Raw genomic sequence first — 19,849 nt, 5'->3', positions numbered from 1 at the left:
AACAAACTGCTTCTGAGAGGCTGTCTTTAAGTGTACTGTGGGTGTCTGTAAATTTAGAAATAAAATAAACCATGACTGTTTCCTTGAGTAGTGCTGAAGATTTAATGATTGATTATTTTGAAATTCCGGTCAAACTTAGAGACAGAAAGGAAAAAAAAACATTATGTAGATTTTGTTGAGCTGGACATATTTAGCACACAAGGAGCTGCTTAGATTGGCACAGTGATCTCAGATGTGTTTCAGATAAATGAGCAGCACACGACAGCGGGGAGATGGTGTGGAGGAGAACATGCAACGCTGACTCACCAACTACCACGATATATGTCTCCCGGCAAAACAAGCCTCCTTCCAAAACTCAAAAACCCCAAGTAACAGGTAGCTCGCTCTGTGCACTTCTCTTCTGACAGGTCCCTGATTCGTAGGGATTTTATTATGCTATCTTCTGTAAAACGGCCAGATGTGAATGTCATGAATCCAAGGGAGTAAGCCGGCAGACTCAGCGAAGAGGGGCGTCCAGCCTAAACCTCAGGGGATGGACTTCAGCCACCAAAAATACTGTACCACAGGAGGGAGAGAGTGAGCGGGTGAGCTCCAGAGTTAGTGGAGTTCATGGGATGCAAAGAGGACTGTCTTACACTGTCCATAACACCTTTGCAATGCCGAGGGCGGTCTAGCTGGGGATCTGGAAGGTTTTAAACACAGGCTTGTAAAGATGGCATACCTTCATGAGGTTTGCAGACTCTATTGAGCCTGTGTAGATAGGAGCGATTTAAATGAGATTGAAGGCACCTAAGCTCAATTAAAGTCACCCCTCTGGAATGACCCTATTTTGACCACAGGCCCTGAATTGTTGATTTAAGTCTGATGAACCCCCCTTGGGCACCCCACCAGCGCCTTGCTAATGCCAGGCCAGTCTCTGTCACTGGCTGGCTTTTAAAGCAGGCTGAAATATTTGTACAGGCTGTAATATGAAATATTGTACTCCTTCGACCAGAGTTGGGGCCGGGGCAGAGTTAGTAGGATTCACTGCTAAAACATGAACCAAATCCAGTGTGGTCGTAAGTAAGAGGATTTTGCATATAATCTACTCACTAATTATGTATGTAATTGCCTTGATCAGTGCGTTTGCCTGTATCAAACCTCGGAAGGACTTGCTTTGGTGTCAAGCAGCGAATTAGCGGGACTCTTGCTAAACACACTTAAACAGTTTTTTGTGGTTCTGAAATAGAAACCCTTGAAAGCAATATCCCAGAAAGACATTCATACAATATAATATACACCACTTTTTAAAAAAATGTTATAGGAATCCCCTGCATGGCCCAGCGATATTGGCCATGTGAACCTACCACACTTGCTTTAAGTTCAGAGAGATGTGATATTTACTAAGTAGCATGAATAAAATATTATCTTAGTATTGTTCAGCATTTAAAGTTTCTTGCTTTCTTTCTATGGGCACAGAGACTGAATCAACTTTTTTGTGTGGACACTAATTTAGCTCAAGCAGTAGTGCAGAAATCTGTTGACTGTTGGCCCTGCCATTCATGGGCTTTTGGGCATTTCCGTGTCTTGTCCACAGACAGGCAGCTAGACCCAAGTCTACATATCTCCAGCACACAGCCCGTGAGAACACCCTGTTTACCTCTCTCCTGCTTGATCTTGTCCAGTATCTCATTCTTGTCAGTGAGGTCCGACTTCAGTGCCACCTCGAGCTGGGCGATCTGTAGGTTCAGCTGCTTCTCCCTCGTCTTCCATTGCTGTTCATGGGTCAGATCGAAGGCGCTGTGCGGGTAAGGGGGAGGAGGTGGGGCGGAGGGGGGGGGCGCGGTGGAGGGAAATAAAAACACAAGTAATGAGAAAACATGTGGCCTGTGACTATTGGAAATCATCAACAACAGAAAATAATAATTAAAGTGCACACAGAGAAAAAGCCAAGAAAGAAAGGCAAGCTTTTCGTGGCTCAGAGACCGCTGTCATCATGTCTTAGGAATTAGGCAAACATGTGCTGGTCTGCTGCTGTTGAAACCAAGGCGCCTTACTCAGGCTGCGGTTTGGGAACATGAAAGGCTTTGTGGGATGAGCAAAAGGACTGGCCTTAATTTAAAGCGTCGTAGCCAGAAATCCTGGCAGTGTGCTGCAATTGTGGGACCAGGAAAGGAATTCGGTTACATATTCCAGTGGAGGGTCGAGTTCCAAACAAACACCAGCAACAGGCTGCTGACAAAACCATTCTTTCCGCATACAAAACCCTCCTGCGTTGGGCCAGGCAGGAGCCCACCTGACCCCTGGGGAGGCTGCTGCAGAAGACCGGGGCTGGGGTGGAGGGGGCATGACTGAGCCAACAGCTCCTTCAGACGGGGAACGCTGAACTAAGTGATAGCCACTGTCAAACTGGCGGCATCATGCTTGAATCTGGCCACGGGTGCCTTTAAACAAAGCACGCTTTGTCTCTTTTTATTACAGCCGATTAAACTATTAAATTTGATATCTATCATCAAAAAACATTACACAAGGGTCAGCTCACGAGCACCAGCATGACAAACGAGAAGGGGAGATTATCAGTGCGCAATAATCCCCTGCACATTTCAAGCGTTTTCTTTCTTTTTTCTTTTTTTTTTTTTAAAAGATGGAAATTTAAGTAATCCAGCGAACTGGATAAAACGCTCCTGCGATTAATCACATACCTATTGCGATGTAAAGGCCCAGAGACAGAGAGAAAAGTTTTGATCATCTTCCAGATTAAAATTATTTCCAATTGATTTCAGTGTATTGTATTACATTATCTGCATCCTCAGTCGCGCTGCATTGACTACAATCACTGGACTCATACACAAGGCAACGCCCAGAGGCACAGCAGGGGGGGGTCCAGTGAGGAGTTCGGCAGTGACCAGGGTGGGGTGGGGTGGGGGCTGGGGGGCGATTCAGACATTGATAGTGGATAGGTAGAGATGAATGGTAAATATTTAGTAACAGGCGTGATTAAAAAAAAACTGCTACTCCTCCACCACCACCATTATAATGAAGAAGAAATAAAACAAAATGGAGGAGGGGGGGATTAATGCAACTTTCCACATAAATATCTGTTTTTTGGGACGGCAGGCCCAAGACCACTTCTTTCTTCAGAACATAAGCAAACCCATATATACAGCAAACAAAACACAGCTGGCATGAAGGGGAGAGACATATAGTAGGAGATTGGAGCTGATGAGTAGGAATCCTGTGGAGGCTGTGGTTGCCGATACACCGAGTATAAATAACATTCAGCCCCGCGGAAAACTGGTAACACAAAGAACAGACTGAGGATGCGGGATGGGGAGCCAACACGCACTGTACACTCGGGGGTGATAGCTTTCTGAGCTCTCTGATTTGAATGCTTGGATTTAAAAACGACAGTAAACACACAACCGAATGCTCACTGGAAGAAACTATTCCCATGTTGTTAATTAACAAAAAATGTTGTTTACTGTTCATGCGGTTATGGCTTAAAATAACTTGTTGAAAACACAATGATAATACTGTATAGAATATCATTACTGAAAGCCACCCTCCCATCTATTTTCCTTTATTTTCAGCTCATATTGAGCAGCCAATGCAATGCTGTCTGAGAATATACTTTACAAGAGATTTTAGTTTCTTATGCTACATGATAAAAAGTTCTCACGTTTTACCATCACCCCACACCCTTGCCTTACCTGTTGAAAAGCTTGTCATAGTTTTCCTTAAGCAGATCTCTTTCCTTCTCCAAGTCAGTGACACGGTCCTGCAGCTGACAGAGGAGCAGAGAAGAGGCCAGGATTGGGTAATTTGTGGAGAAAGGTGGTAGAGACGAACAATCATGTGGTGCCAAAAACAACAGACTGGACCCCCAATGCTAACCCACACAATATAAGCAGTCACTTCTTTCCTTACATCAACCATTACAAATCAAGGGTCTGCTGAAAACATGCAGCCTACTGTCTCTTAAGAAAATTCATTTTTCTAGTTTTAAAACACTTTTTTTTTTTTTTTTTTTTTTTTTTTTTACTTTGGCCGGGTTTTCCATTTTATTTATCATAGTTTAACTCTCTGGGCTTTACTGGGAATTTCACTGTGGGTTAACCCTGGTGCAGCCTGCTGAAAGGTGCCTACCAGTTTAACTTGTGTATGGCAAGGCAGGGCAGGGCAGGGCAAGGCAAGGCAAGGCAAGGCAGGGCAAGGCAGGGCAGGACAAGCTCACCTCTTCGGCCCGGTGGCGAGCCAGGGAGACGGCCTGCAGCTGCTGCTCCAGACTCAGGGACTTGAGACGCTCCTTCTTCAGCAGTGCATTAAGTTCGTCCACCTTGGACATCACGGCATCATGGCTGGCCTTCAGGGTCTTTTGTTTCTGTGTGTGGTGGGAGTTCGGGGGGGAGAGAACGGGTTATGCTACACACCTGACGAAGACAGATTAATGGGTCAAGAGGGCCTCAAAGGGGCCAAACCCAAGTAATGTCAACTGCTCTGTGGGTTAAGACTGCAGCCCTGGATCCTGTGGCCTTAGTGAAATAAGAAGGGCAAAGCACAGGCCCAGACACACTCATCTTTCTCCATCTGCTTCAGGATGGCTGTTCAAATGGCACAGCTGATGCTAAAGGGGTTAATGCATGTTTCAAACAGCAATCTTCCATTATTTTCACATTTTAAGAGGGGATTGATGACATGGTAGGGTTTGGTGGGTATATCCTCTTACCGCTAACAGTCCGTATAGCAATATACGGAGAGATGGAACAAGCTAAACGTTTCTCCCTGACAAATTGTCCCCAAAGCCTCCAAACCCCCGCCACCCCCCGTCTTTAAAAGTGAGCAAAAGCAAAGCAGACTGTGCAGCATCAGTCATCACGCAATAACAGCACTCCACATCCACTGCCAGTCAGCCAAATTCCCAGGGCAGTGTGTGCGAGTGTGTATTTGTGTGTATGTGTGTGCTTGTGTTACAGGGGCCTACCAGTAGGAGACAGCATTGACTGACAGTTGCTGTGCGATGGGAACAGCACGCAAGGACACACGGCTCCGTTCGAACATTAGAGCACTTCTCGGGTGGGACTGGCAGCCCTGCAAGCCCTGCTGAGAAGTGACCTAAAACTACATCTGGGGACCAGATCAAATATGCCGGTTGCAAAAGAGCTGGTCAGGGTTATTGACCGGAGCAGAGCGACATGTGGCAAGCAGAATAGGATCCCGACCGCAGGTATGCGACTGAAGTGAAGAGCCCTGTGCCACAAAGCCACTAATCTTCAGGCGCAGAAAAACGCTGCATTTCTTTAGGTACGGGACATACCACCGGCTGGCTGGCATTTCCGCCCCCTTAATCGCAGTTTACGGCGTTGCACACTGAGGCTTTACAGCTGGATGGTTGCATTATGGTTTATGACGCCAGAGCGAGTTGCTTTGTCGAGATTTACTTCCCAAAATAAATAAAAAACTAAACATGAATTTAAGTAATATACATACATTTATATATCTATATAAAATACATGCATGTATGTGTAAATATGATGGTCTAAAACAGAATCAGATTGACAGGAAATGTTATCTGCAGTAAATCTGTGGCTTTTCTTTTCTTTCTTTTTGTGAGGACATAACTTGAGTTTCCTGACTTTTGAGATTCAATCAGTACTTTTGGGAGAATGGTAATCAGTACCAGACACACTTGCGCCATGCAGTGGAGCGCTGTGCTGTACGGTGGTGCTTCAGAATAAGGGATTTCTGCTGGCTGCAGACAGGACACGAGGAGGTGCGACGTATGGCGACAACAGCATCTTAAATGGGATCCTCCACCAATTAACATCAGGAGACAGCATACAGAACAAAGAGACATCTTTGGCCTTGTCTTTGTGCAGCTTTTATCTGATCAGTTTATACTTTGGTTCTTATCATCCAGCCCTGATGTCCTGAAAGTATCTGGCTCACCAAAACATCTTAAAACAAGTGTTTGGTGTTCATCAAACAACAGACTTATGTCTCTCGCTGGAATTTATGCTTCCAAACCACAGTGCGGGATTTTTATTTTTATTTATCCTTTTATTTATTTATTTTTAGTACAATCGCAGTCAAAACTGGCATTGCTGACATCGACAACATCAACAAGAGGTTCTGTCGAAAACATAATTACTGTCTTCAGCCCTTGCGGGATTGCATTTTAAATATCTGCTTCTTCCACAGTTTTAATCTCCCTTGATTTATGTAGAACCAGATTGAGATCAGATGGACAAAGGTCAGTGAAAGTGCCACCTTTGTGCTCTTCCAAGATCTTCTGTAATTATTGTACAGCTTAAAAGGGTAGGGTGCTCACTAAGAAAACGGTTTCTCTCTCCTTGGTCGAGATATTCAAAATGTTGGAGGCTTCACAATACTAGACCACCAATGTTCTGATCTTGTAACAGTGAATATTCGCCGAGATCTCTTCAGCAAATTATTTTCCTAGACTCCCAAGTTCTGCTAGAAAGCAGAATGAATTGAACACTTTTTAAAAGGAGTTAATAGCCCTATTATATAAATGATCGTGAGATTAGGCATTGTAGTAAGTGCACATAAGTGTGATTTTCTCTTCAAAAAGAAATGTAATGTAACATTTGCATATAAATTAGTAAGCAATTTGTTATGCCACAGTACCTTGAGTACAATACCTCCTACAAGCTTAATCACTTGGTTAAAAGGACCCTGAAGGGACAATTTCAAAGACCTTACTATATTAATTAGCTATGGATTGTGGGTGTTGAGGCTTCTGGAGATGCAGGTAAAATGAAAAACATCTAAAGGCAAGTTTAATTATACAGCTTCTTAGATATTTTACAGTGTGCTTTGTTCTATTTTTAGGAGGTACGAGGGACTGTGGCATTGCCCTGTCACAGCTGCAGAGTTGAATCTTGAAACTTTGTTCGATTCAGCACTGACATCCAGCAGAGGCTCCCTGCCTGTCCCAAAACATTTGAGGAACGTGGAGAGCTGTCAGATTAATACACCATTCATTTGTACATGATTGTTATTATCTTTCCAGTTGTGCTCTCTGATTGTAGAGCACCCCACAAAGGCACATCACTTACAGTTTCACGGTCACTCAACATCTCTGAACTCTTTAGAACGTTATCCCATCGCTTTGATTTTTTAAATATAGCTTTCCCTTTGAAGACACAGTGTCCCAATGCTTTGTTTCTGGGCTTGCTTTCCTTTAATCTTGCTACCTGCTCACCTCCTGCAGCTGGACAAAACGCCCCTCCAAAACAGTGAAGGTGTTTCCTTTCTCTGAAAGCTGTTTCTGCAGTTTGATCATTTCCACATTGTCCTTGATGGTTGACCTGGAGGAGATGCATATTATTTGTATTATATATAGACACACACACACAAATACATTTTTAGATATACATACATAATTAGATATCTACAAAAGCAAATGTTGTGCCAATGATCCATGGAGAAACTTGGATAATAAATAAAAAAAACAACAACAACAATATTGAATTACCTTCCACTAATTTACAGAGTAGATACAGAGGATCTGAACAATGCTCACCTTCAATTAACAATTGGTTCTGCTCTCCTTATAAATAAAAGGCTTGCATATGAAATGGACAGAGAGGATTCAAGCAAATGTCTGACTGACTCAATCACAGATACGTGCCTTCCACAGGCACATGGCTCCCCTTACACACAAAGGCACACCTTTAACCCCAGAGACGCCCGCAACTCAGACATGGGAAGCATTAAGACAGTTGGGGAGCACAAATAAAGCAACAACAAAAAACAAAGTTGTCATAAAACAAAATTTTCACCAATTTCTCTAGCACACAGACATCAACCACAGAAAAAGACCGAAGTGAACATTGGTGGAAGAAAGAAAGAAAAAAAAAAAAAGAAACATTACAGTACCACCCGATGACTACCAATTCTCAGAGCCACCTGTAAACAATTGTAATGTTATTGAGAACCACATAAAAGACAGGGAAGAAAACAGCTCCAGAACAGTAATGGGGTAAAAGCCATTATAAAACTTAACCACAGAAATATGAAGAAAAAAAAAACATATTTGGCATTGGCATTTTTTCTCTTGTAATATTTATGAGTATATATATCTTTCATGCACATGTTGGGGGGGGGTGGGGGATGTCACAAATCTACATTCAGTTCAGACAGCGGACTCGGAGAACCCACACATCTGTAAGCCAGCTGAGAGCCGAGCGATTTGGTTTTTTTCTTTCCGATATCAAAGTGCTGTGGCAGTGCCCAAGCAGTTGTCCTCATACAAAAAAAGACAAACAAGCAGAAAGCTGGGACGCTGCCCGAGAAACGTCTCTGACACGATGTTGAAACAAACAGTTGGCTCACTGGCCCCTTATCTACATACATTAAAGCTGTTGTGAGTTAAGACAGCAGCACTGTCAAGATGCTTGTCTTTGGAACGCTAATGTAATCACACATTTTTATTAATCTGGCTCTGGCTCTTCAATACAAACAGCACTGTTTGCAAAAGCACTTGCTGGCTTCATAAGATTTTTTACAACACTACTTTTCTTAACAACAACAAAAAAGTATATGGAAACCATTAGTGTCCTAGGTGTGTGGTAGTTATTATTTTGTGATATATGTTTTTTTTTTTTTTTTTTTAAGGCAAGGTCAAGCATTTGACGGAGACAACTTAATGATAAATATTTTAGATCTATTGCAGTTTTACAGCAATCAGCGCTTGATCAAAGTAAAACACAAGAAGGTATTTGTACTCTCATGTCGTTTATTCCTGCTGGTTTTCTTTTCTTTCGTAGTGCAACCTGCCTTCTCTTTGGAGAAAGTTCTTTAGACAGCATCTTTTAAAGATGATAAACTTTTCAGCAATTCATTCAGGTACCACACAACCAGATTCATGAAATTAGTTTTTTTTTTTTAAAGGGAAAACTTTCCAACTCAATCAGACGATGATATGACAAAGAGATAACACATCTTGAAATTAAATGTATAGCAAGTACTAGCATCAACGTAATGTTAAGTCTACCTCACTGGAATACAAGGACACAGATTTGCTGGTATTCTCATCTAGAACCTAGCATGAGCCCCCTCACTTGGCCCAGGATGAATAAATGGTTCTGGACAGGATCAAGATGCCCTTTAAGGATACTTTGATTTATTAAAAGGATGCAATCGGCATGATGTAATTTAATGGGTTCTGATGCTGATTTGGCTTGACTCTGCAGCCCAGACACAGACAACAGCTCACAAAGTCAACCAATCTGAACAACAGGAAATATGAATAACAGCCAATCTAAACACAAACACTATACTGGGTAAAAGGTCTCTCTCTTTTTATTATTATTATTATTATTATTATTATTATTATTATTATTATTATTATTACCAATCACCGTTAAATCCAAAACACACATCCAACCCATTTCTTCTCATTTGTACCAAATTCGTAAGAACAAAACAAAAAACAAAAACATGGGAAGAAGACAATGAATAAAGGAAAGCAATGTCATCTTTTTACAAATCATTGTCTGCACTGAGACAGAAACCAATTTGTATAATAGGCATTTATAAGATATTGTGGTTTATCATGTGGCTTCAGGGGATGGCATCATGGGGAAGGAATTTCCTAAAGACAACTAGTGCACCCCCTGTCCCTCTGTCACTAAATACAGCTACCCAGGCACTGTCACTCTGGGGATAAGATGTTCTTTTCTCTCTCTCTCTCTGCCTAAGTAACTGTGCTGCCATGTGCTCAGAGTCAACTGAAGTTCACAAGCAGAGTAAATAACAAGCAGTCACAGCAAATTGAAAACACTGCAGAACTAACCTAAAATTCTTTATCTCTGAGGTGTCAAGTGTTATACAATGTAAAGGGCAGCTGAGTGAATGATGCAAAACATACAACTTTGCCCCTTTGTACAAGTATATATAGAAAAAAACAAGAAATAAAAATAAAAAAACACACAGGCAGACCAAATGCATGGGAAAAGAGTAACTGAACCCAGCACAGTATAATCACTTACACACAGCAAGTACCCAGCATTCAAATGAATTAGTGTCATTTGAAAACATCCATCGATACACACGCAGACACACGCTGTATATATAACATTGTTAGTGAGAGAGAGAGAGAGGGAGAGAGAGAAGAGAAGATGTTTGTAGGCCAAGTAAATTCAGACATGCAGGCTTCTTGAAACAAATGTAGGATTTTTAGCTAATGAGGCATTATGTAGAACACATGCAGAAATCACAGCTTAGTGTTCTGAACTGGGCCGCAACAACAGGAAAAAACATGACTTTAATAAAAGCAAGCAGCATTTCGGTCCTGACATCAAAGCAATTAAAGGGGGTTTGGATAACCAACAGTTTATGTCATGCCGATGCCAAACCAAACCGGTCAATTAAGCCCATGCTGAGAGGAGTTTAAATGACGTTTTTCTTGAGGGATCTTTGCCATAAATGTCATGCACAGTTGGGAGTCCCTGCTCTTTAGAAACATATCGCTCTGGACTTACTTTCAAACAGATAGAAAAAAAAGAAAGAAAAGAAACAACAAAATCCAGATACGTTTCTCTGATGTCCTTTTTCTAACCGGACTGAGGTCACACCTGTTTGATGCGATTTACTGGGTTTAAAGCAAGCTTAACATGAACCGGCACGTGGACCGCTGCAAAGGTGCCGAGACAGGGTGTCAAGTGATTCACAGAATCCCAAGTGTGTATATAAACTGAATAACGAATCAACAAACTATTCTAAGTATTTTGATTTTGTTTGCCATTAAAGAAGCCAAAAGAAAAAAAGTAAAAGTTATTCTCAAATTTGTATTTCTGGTTTCTGCATGTACATTTTTGCTGCCGTTTCTGTTTATCTTGCAGCTGTGAGGCCAGGGGAACCCCTCACAGTGGATGGCAGGCCAGTCCAGTTCTTCCTAAATAACTGAGCCAGCGAATGTTTTTTAATTTTACTTTATGCATATCAGAAATCCCTAAGCCTACAATTCTGAAATTAAAATCACAAATGTCAAGCACCACGAAAAGAAACCTAAAACCCTTGAATGATTTATTATCATCATTATTTGTATTAATAATAATAATAATAATAATAATAATAATAATAATAATAATAATAATGGGCTGGCATCAGAATAATTCCCTCAGAGATGCAAATGGTCTGAGGCATGTAACTGGTGCAACAATATGTATTAAATAAATAATAATAATAATTGTCACCATCAACTCATCTTTACTCTGAATGCTTTCCTTCAATTCTCTTCAATTGCCTGAAGTGTGCAAGCTAGAAGTGCAGTTTCACTACTGCACAGGGTGGGCTTCAAAGGTCCAGTAAGGATACAGACGCTGTGCCACACCAACTGCGTCTAGAGGTTGGTAGCACCGAGTGAGGGCCTGGACAGCCAGAGCACCAAGCTGGCAGCACTGAGACACTTACAGACCCTGCAAAAGGGTGTCTTTATGGCATGGGCACTTATTGGGAGTTCAGACGTTAAAATTTGGGGATGGGGGGGGGGGTCTGAATTACTAAAACATTGTTCCTCCGTTTTGCCCCTCTTCGCACACAAGTCTCAAGTCTTTCCTTTCTCGTCTGCCCAATATTAACGGTAGGCTGTATGGCTGCAGAAGCACATGGCATCTCTTTGCTCCCGATGTTTTTTACCACAACCTACTTTGTTATTTTTAACCGTCAATGTTTGGTCTGCTCCTTTTCAGTATTCTCTCTAACCCCCTGGAAACACACTGTGGCCACGCAGCCCAGCTACCCTGTCGTGGCTCACTGTACAAAAACTCACCTAGACGTCAGGAAGACAATAATAATAGATACAAAATAAGCCCTGCATGGAGTAGATCTCTCTCCTCTCCAGTAATTGCTTGATGCTGCATTCTCTTCTACAGCTGAAGGCAGAGAGAGGGTACTGCTCTGCCAAAAACGTGTTTAAAATCACTGAAGAAAACACGCATGAAGTACCTTTGAAGACCATAAATACCCCTTTAAAATTGGAGTAATGCAAAACACTTGTGTTCAGATGGTTTACTTGTATTGTTTATTTGACATTTACAAATCACACACTGCTCAGGAGACTGTCTGTGTGCATTTATACTAATGCAGCAATCAGAAGAGGAGGATGGTGATAATAATGGCAATCATAATAATAATACTTTGGGAAAAAAACTAAGAAATACACTTTGTCTTCAACAACAACTCTGAGGGAAGTGCTATTTAACAGGGAAGGGTTTTATTTTCATTCTTCCCTTTAAAAGTGTTCTCTTCTTTCCTTGTTGATCAAATCGAGTTAATATTATTATTATTTTTTTACTTTGTGGTGCAGATCCAGAAGATGACAAAAACTTAGATATTTGCAAGCAGACCATCTGCAGTGATTCTGCAGTGACTCGGATGGGTGTGCAGTTCAGTATCATTCCTATTCCTATACCCCTCTCACATAACATCATCTGTGCAGGCGAATGCTCGTTTCCTTTTGTAGAGCACTAGGAGGGAGTACCTTTGACCTGTGGTCTGTTGCTCCCGGAGCTGCAGCAACGCCTCCTCATATTCCCTCTCTCTCTTCCTCAACTGCTCCCTCTGCATCTCCACCATCCCCTCCAGCTCCTCCATGTGACCTCGCTGAGACTCGACTTCATTCTCCCTGGACACAGTGCAGGAAACACAGACACACTCATCAAAGACCTGGCATCTCATCATTATTAAAACTAATTCCTAGGCTGTGTAAAGACCTCTGAATACTGCATGTAAAAAAACAATAACAGGGAAAGGTCTATGAAAGATCACCAACAATCTCCTCTCTTTTTAAAATGTAAAATATGAAGTACATGTCCACAGTACATACAGGTTGCGGATCTCTGCTCTGGCGTCGTCTAGCAAGCTGTGTCCATAGCGAGGGAGTGCTGTCTGCGTGGCCCTTGCACTGGCGTCGGGCTCCAGGCCTCTGAGCCCTGCGGAGCAACAATAAAACACAACTTAACACATGGCTTCTCTCCACAGAGTTCATTGTTCTCCTCTCAGGAGTTTCATAATCCCTGTCAGTGTTTGTTACATTTCAATAAATGAAGTTACCACACCTAGATGGAGCCATGCTTTAAGGAGGGGAAAACTTATCATCCAGGAAAATATAAATCTTTGCAATAAAACAGAGCCAATCAAAATCTGATTCAGCATCAATGGTGCATTAAATGACAAAATCTTTTCAGCATTATCTCCTGTACTGACATGCTTTCGCTCAGAACATCAATGGCTGTGTACATACACACGCACTGGCTGAAGAGGTTGTCTTTTCTTCCCTGTGACATTGTGCGTGAGATTTGAACAGAGGGCCTTTGTGTTTCATACTTCCCTTTAATGCCTTTCTTATAAAACCGTTCAGTGATCATGGTATCTAAATCACAGCAATAAGCTCAGTGCTTCCTCTGAGCAGGGCCTGGAAGCCATCCCAGCACAGAGGCACACCACATAACACAAGGCCTGCAAGCTTTTTCTGTTTACAAAACATGTGTTTTTCTTGTGGTGGTGTGTGATCATTTTAAGGAGCTTCATTAACATGTATTAAATGGTGTTCTCTTTTTTTTTTTTGGTTTTCTTAAAGCAGTTTATTGGAGCCCTGTTTATTTCGTGGAAGGCGGCTGGATCTGTGGATGGCACTGAATACCGGAGCAACTGGCAGACAGGGCAGATGCATCAATGTAATCATATAGTAGCATGTCCTGAGCACCCTGCTTGGTGTTCAAATTCACCAACAGCACTGACCTGCAATGTATACTTTTCAAAACTGTGATGGAAGCTTATCACTGTTCTCAATTAATCCATTGTATACAGTTAATGGTGTCTGTCTGGTTTCCAGTGATCAGGCAAACAGTCCTTGAGGTTGCAGTTCAGAAATCTCTGGACTTGTCTTAAGCAGTGCAGCTAACAAGAGCTGAATTGAAATACGACCAACATGTTTTAGAGGATAACGTATCAAAAACTCTCTCTTTAACAGTCAGTCACAAATTGGTTGGGAGTTTCAACATCTGCTGCAGAGTAAACATGCATTAACAGAACTGATCGGGGTTAACGACACACTTTGCATGCTCTCATGCAGGTTGCCCTTGGTTTCCTATGGTGTCTACACTGGAGCCTGACTAAGCCAGAGTGAATTAAAGTGAACGTGCCTTAGAAACATGCATCATGGTTTATAATGGAATTCCTATATGTAAAATGAACGAGGTAAACTTCAATAAGGAGATCCATATGAAAAAAATAGTCATTTGTAAACCCCATCCTCAACCCCCAGATTACTATATGAACACAAGTCTACTGGTGCTTTTTTTACTTGGGAATAAGTTTCATTGCATTTCTGTTTCTGTGCGTGCGTGCTGCACCTTTACTCAGCTGCGTCTGCTGCATCTGCGGCGTCTGCATGGTGACCTCATTGCGTGCCCTGCGTAGGCCACTGTTGATGCGTGGCTGCACGTGCCCGTAGGGGGAGTGTCTGTGGCCCTGGACCTGGAGCTGCTGCTTTGTAGCGATGAGTCGCTGCCTAAGGCTCTCATTCTGCTTTTCCAGCTCCTGGACCTTGTCCTGGAGCTCCTCCATCATCTGCTCCAGCTCCACATCGCGGCCCAGGGATCGCACCCTACTGCCCGCCAGCTCTGCCCGCTTCCTGTCCTTCACTAGCCGCACCAGCTTTGTGGCCATCCTACAGCGCCAACAGAGACAGAGATCGAGGGAAGGAGCGTGGGGGGGGGGGGGGGGGGGGGGCGGGGGTGGATGGGAGGTGCACAGGGGTGGTATTAAAAAAAAAATTAAAAAGACAGAAATAAAAGAATGTGGAAAGTCAGCAAGAAAAAAAAAAAAGGGGGACATAATCGCTACGAAGACTCCAGTACGGAACCTGAATAATAAATTTCAGGTTTTGATATAACTATTACTGCCTGTGAAGAGGGCTTTGATGTTAATTGAAACCACTGGGCAGCAATCTGCTTTATAGCACTGACAAATAACAGTTTCCTAAGGCTTATCGTTGAAGGTTAGTGCACAGGGGAAGCACATACTTGCTCCATATGCTCATTCAATATGGAAAAAAAAGAAAGAAAGAGCTATCAAACGAATGGGTCTATATGAATGCACCACATAATACTAAGAATAGTTGTGGGCAGGGGATGTGGTGGGCAAAATGTGCAGTTTGCAATTCTTACAGTACCTTATGTGAAGTCAAAAAGATCACTAATAACATAGGACGTTCCATGGCCATATTGTTTGCAGTTTTTCCTTTTTTTTTCCCTTTCTTTCAGAAACCACATTACAATTTGATAAAGCTATATAAAGCGTAGGTGGCCCAATATAAATTCCCAAAGGGAAACACGTCCTTATTTATAATGGAGCCTATCTTTAACTTTATGATCCTTAAATAATGTAAAACTTAAAGGCTTCAGGAAAAAATGACTGCCGGGCCGGGGCTCTGTTCTTAATACGGACCATGCACAATGGCTTTCGTCTCTCTTTAATGTGCTCAATTGTGTTTCTGGCACTGAGCTTGTTTCACCTTTGATTCCTGCCAGCCTTTTTTCATACACTCATTATATTGTAAAAAAATAAATAAAATAAAAAAATCTTGTGAAAGGGCAGTCCGGAGCTGATGCAATGCACAATAACACAAAACAGCCTGACGGCAAGTGGAAAGAGAGAAATTGGGCAGAGAGAAGAAACAGGGGATTGATGAGCTACAGGAGTTTTAAGTTTTTCTGTCCACCTCCCAAAAAAAAGAAAAAAAAAAGAAAACCTTGTACCACATCTAAAAGGGTTGTAAATACTTTCAAACACATGCACAGGGTTAAACAAAAACATAAAAATATATATTTGTTTAAAAGGTGAATGATTTGCTGCAGGACAAATGGTAGGTATTGTTGGCATATTAGTGCACACCTTGCTGATTAAAATCCTAATTGCCTGTACTTCCAGTTCATAAAAAAAAATTAACTACCTGCACCTGAGGTAGGATTTTTTAAAAGAGCAATTATACAGTTGTGATTCTCAAATGTTATTTTTAGGTTGGCATACCTGACCTTTAGTGTACATTTTTAGAAACATACAGCTGCCTTTATAGAGTGATATAGAACACGGTGCCAGATTTGTAAAATAAACAACTAAGGTTTTATAAACCTGTTTTGTTAAAGGTAAAGACACATTAAAACACACAAACAAAAAAAACTTGGGCACAGACCAAGGGCAGCATTCGCAAAGACTGTCATTTCGCTGGTATGTATTTCCTTATCCAGGATGGAGAGAGTTTGACAACAAGCCTCTAAAAATAACATTAAAAAAAATGGAGGAAATCTCATGATATTTTTTCCTTCTAAACTTTATAAAAAACAAAAACAAGAAAACACAAACAGAGACAAACTAACCGCTGTATTCACAAAGCATGTGTTTCTCCCTCAATCTAGTTTTTTTGATTAAACAACATCCAATTCTCTTTAAAATGGATTCAAAATAAAAACAATGAGGACAACATCAGAAAAGGCCAACACACAAGTACACACGCTAACACAATAAATCAGTGTGTGGAGAGTGGCGTCTACAGTACAGTGTGGTGGTGTCTGGGGTGCCTCAGTGCCCACCTCCTGATCTTGTCCTCCTGCCGGTGAGCGTGCTGCTTAAGCAGGATGTTCTCATCATGCTGGCGCAGAAAGCGGTCCTCCAGCTCTTCACGGCTGACCCGTGACACTGCCTGCCGAGCTCGGGCATTCTGCGTTGCTGAGGTCTCTGCCAACGCAACAACACACAGCCCCGGCACCCCATCTTAGTCTGAGACAGATTTCAGAACAGAGTAACAAAAAGAAGCGCTCGCAAAGAGAACTTAAAAAACCTTCAGCTAAGTTTCCATTTAAAACACCTTGAGTTGCCCAAAGTACCTCAACACATTGATGGGTTATGGGAAAAGCTGATGTATTTAATTCCTATGTTACTTAAAACCCATGATGTTTTAAATGTGGCAGGCACCTGACCTCTATTAGAAATGCCAGTGAACAAATGCAGGCCAGTCTGGTCATATGTAGTGCTTTTCACCCTGTTCTTCAAGGATGCCATGCTGGCACAGCGCTGCTCTGGCTACAGGCACGTACACCCTCTCTGCCCCCTCTTACCTGTTCTCTGTATTTATTTATTTTAGTTTAATATCAAAATCTCATGAAAGCCTGCTCCTCACAAGTATTTAAGAGATCAAACACTGCAGTATAGTGTAGACGTGACACCAAACAGGTATTGAGGTGTAATAAGTACAAACACGATAAGACGAAAAGAGAGGGAAACATCACCATGAGCTACAGACTACATCATTTTCTTCTAATATTAATATAACAATTTCCTTCCTGTTAACGTATAAAAACTTCCATTACCATATGTTTATATTCTTATATAAAGGATGCATATGGATCTACTTTCGGCAAAATGTTTCCGAAGATATTTTTCAAACAGACATTTTCTCCGTAACAGAAAAGGGAAGAAAGGAAATGTAGGTTATAAATAGAAATCAAAAGGGCCCTGATGTTTATGGCAACAGGATGTTGAAGACATACAAATCTTTGTATGTTAGACAAATTTTCGCTTTTACAAGACAGGTGAAAAGCACAAATGTCTTTAATCATTGTGCTCGGCTCGTTTAGGTCAGTTCTACCATAAAAGAAAGAGATTACAAAGGAAACCTAATGAAGACACTGATCAAAGTCTGTAATGGTAATAAATAGCAGGTGTTTCAAACCTTGCAATCCCCCGACTCCAGCAAGGTTCAAGCTTATATCTTTCACAGGCAGGTCTCCCGCTGTTTCATCAGCTATAGCCGACATGGCTCAATCTGAAAAGAATGACGTACAGTACAGATTTAGACTACCCATTAATATTAAGACAAAGCAAGTAAAAATATTATATATTCCGATAACCCTGAAGTTGGCTTTTTACGGCCAAGGCTGAATGAGAAGACTCCCACTTGTTTCCCTGATGATTGGCAGAAAAACTGGAAACAGTTTTTTTTTTTTCTTTCTAAGGCCTAGTGTAGTGCCTTACCTTTCACCCCTAGTGTGTCTGGGTCTGACCTTCAGTCTGGGGGTCAGTGGAGAATGGGGGGTGGAAGTCTCCACTTGTACATGATTACTTCTTGAAACACAGGCTGAATGACATGCAGGATAGTGACTGCAATTCATAATACTTTGGCGAATGCGTTTTCCTCCTACTCTGCCATGTTATGTCTAATCATTATTTCAGCGGCACTTGCCAGAGCAGAGGTGATTAGCTGATAGCTCTGGACCAGCTCTGTTGTATAACAAGCCCCTGAGTCATGAATTACATATAGAAAATTAATACATAAACCAAAGCCAAAATAATCTATTGAGCACCATTTTTCATAAGTGTACGTAAGTCCTAATATTATTATTTATTTAACCTTGTTATTTTCGTGCTGCATATGTTTACAATATTATTTATTTATTATTTGAAGACATTAAATCACAGTTTGGCTGCATTCCTTTCTCGGTCCAAAATAAATGTAATTAGTGACGGAGTAAGAATATAAAATAAAGTTAATAAAAAATTAAAAAGTTTTTCCTTTTTCTTTTGTTGGCTATAAAATGTGCTGTTTTCTTACAAAGCCTAGTACATCACTTTGTGCTCAGTATTGTGGACCGAGTATATGCCTTGTCAGAAATATCTTTAATCTCAGTGATTTACAATATTAACAGACAAGCACTTTGTTCTACCTCATGAAATAACTCACTTCAGCTTTCATGTCCCCAGCACCTGCTTAACATCTGTGTGAACACACGTCATGTAAAGATGTGTTTTATAGTTGCACTGCCAGGTGCTTCTCACTCTGACCAGCGAAGTCCATGTGCCCAGTTTCTGCACAATTCACTGCCTCCCCTTGCTTTCTTTCACACACAATGTTTTAATGTTTGAACTGCTTATCATGCACTTCTGTTCCGTTAATGAATTGAACTTTTACATGGCGCCCTGAAGAGTGACGATGAATAATGTGGAAAATACTGTGCTAGGTTTCATCAAAGGCACTTCAAGTAACCATAAAATAGCAGTTTCCAAAGAAAGAAACACATTCTGTGCCCGATTTGAAAGAGTGGGTTGCACTAATCTTTCACAGACTTCACAATATTTTATGTCATGGTTTGAATTTGAATTTAGATATTGATATTAATAATAATACCACTGATTTCTTCAAATGGCAACCAATTATTCCTACAAACACAGTTATAATGTGTTTGCTACTCAGAGGATGGGTGGTTCCTCAATATTTTAATATAGCTAGTGTGCCTTGCAGAGTGGCCCTAATGAAAGTTTAGCACAGTAAACATGCACAGCAATTTGGCAGTTCACATGGTAGAAAGTACTTTGCTTCTGCAGTTTTCCATGGTTTGCTTCATCATCATGTACACTGATATTCTTTCATTTCATTATCATATACTCTACTGTGGTATTAGCGTGGTATACCTCAGAAAACGATTGGGGGTGGGGGTAGCTTGTGCTGTGTAAATTTGAGGATATATTCCCAAATAAGAGGAGTGGCTGATCCCAGGTGGGAAGTCATCACAAGTGCCCAACTGTGCTGCTACTTCTTGTTTATTTCATACTGAGTTACAAGTATGATCAAAATAAATACATTTAAAATCCATACTTCTGGAATCCTGCCAATTTAAAAATCCACAGGTTTGCCAAACTTCGTTCAATATGTCAGTTTTCAAGTGTAACCCAAATAAAATCAGTTGTTTGGGAAAATGAGGAGCGATACCTTTGCTGAAAATAAGTTTAGTATTCCAGCTCTTACAGTGAGCGTGGATTAGTGATCAAGTTTGATTAATTTCATTGA

The 19,849-nt window shown here is 41.3% G+C and overlaps 1 protein-coding gene across 2 annotated transcripts in view; it reads right to left on the bottom strand.

The window, feature by feature from the left end:
* The window catches only part of rpgrip1l (RPGRIP1 like), a 61,564-nt gene that overhangs the window by 40,173 nt on the left and 1,542 nt on the right, over window positions 1–19,849 (bottom strand). For both annotated transcript variants that reach the window (XM_066713414.1, XM_066713413.1), the window contains 9 exons: window positions 17,738–17,830; window positions 16,599–16,743; window positions 14,361–14,677; window positions 12,833–12,938; window positions 12,488–12,631; window positions 7,205–7,310; window positions 4,214–4,360; window positions 3,690–3,763; window positions 1,640–1,779 (listed from right to left, as the gene is read on the bottom strand). In XM_066713414.1, the coding sequence (XP_066569511.1) occupies window positions 1,640–1,779; window positions 3,690–3,763; window positions 4,214–4,360; window positions 7,205–7,310; window positions 12,488–12,631; window positions 12,833–12,938; window positions 14,361–14,677; window positions 16,599–16,743; window positions 17,738–17,822 (1,264 nt within the window). In that variant the 5' untranslated portion in view covers window positions 17,823–17,830. The remainder of the gene's footprint in view (window positions 1–1,639; window positions 1,780–3,689; window positions 3,764–4,213; window positions 4,361–7,204; window positions 7,311–12,487; window positions 12,632–12,832; window positions 12,939–14,360; window positions 14,678–16,598; window positions 16,744–17,737; window positions 17,831–19,849) is intronic.

The sequence above is a fragment of the Amia ocellicauda genome, chromosome 9 (assembly GCF_036373705.1).
Source record: "Amia ocellicauda isolate fAmiCal2 chromosome 9, fAmiCal2.hap1, whole genome shotgun sequence".
NCBI classification, from domain to species: Eukaryota; Metazoa; Chordata; class Actinopteri; order Amiiformes; family Amiidae; genus Amia; species Amia ocellicauda.
Note: the sequence above shows the minus strand (reverse complement) of the source record. Positions and strands in the feature narration are given on the sequence as shown.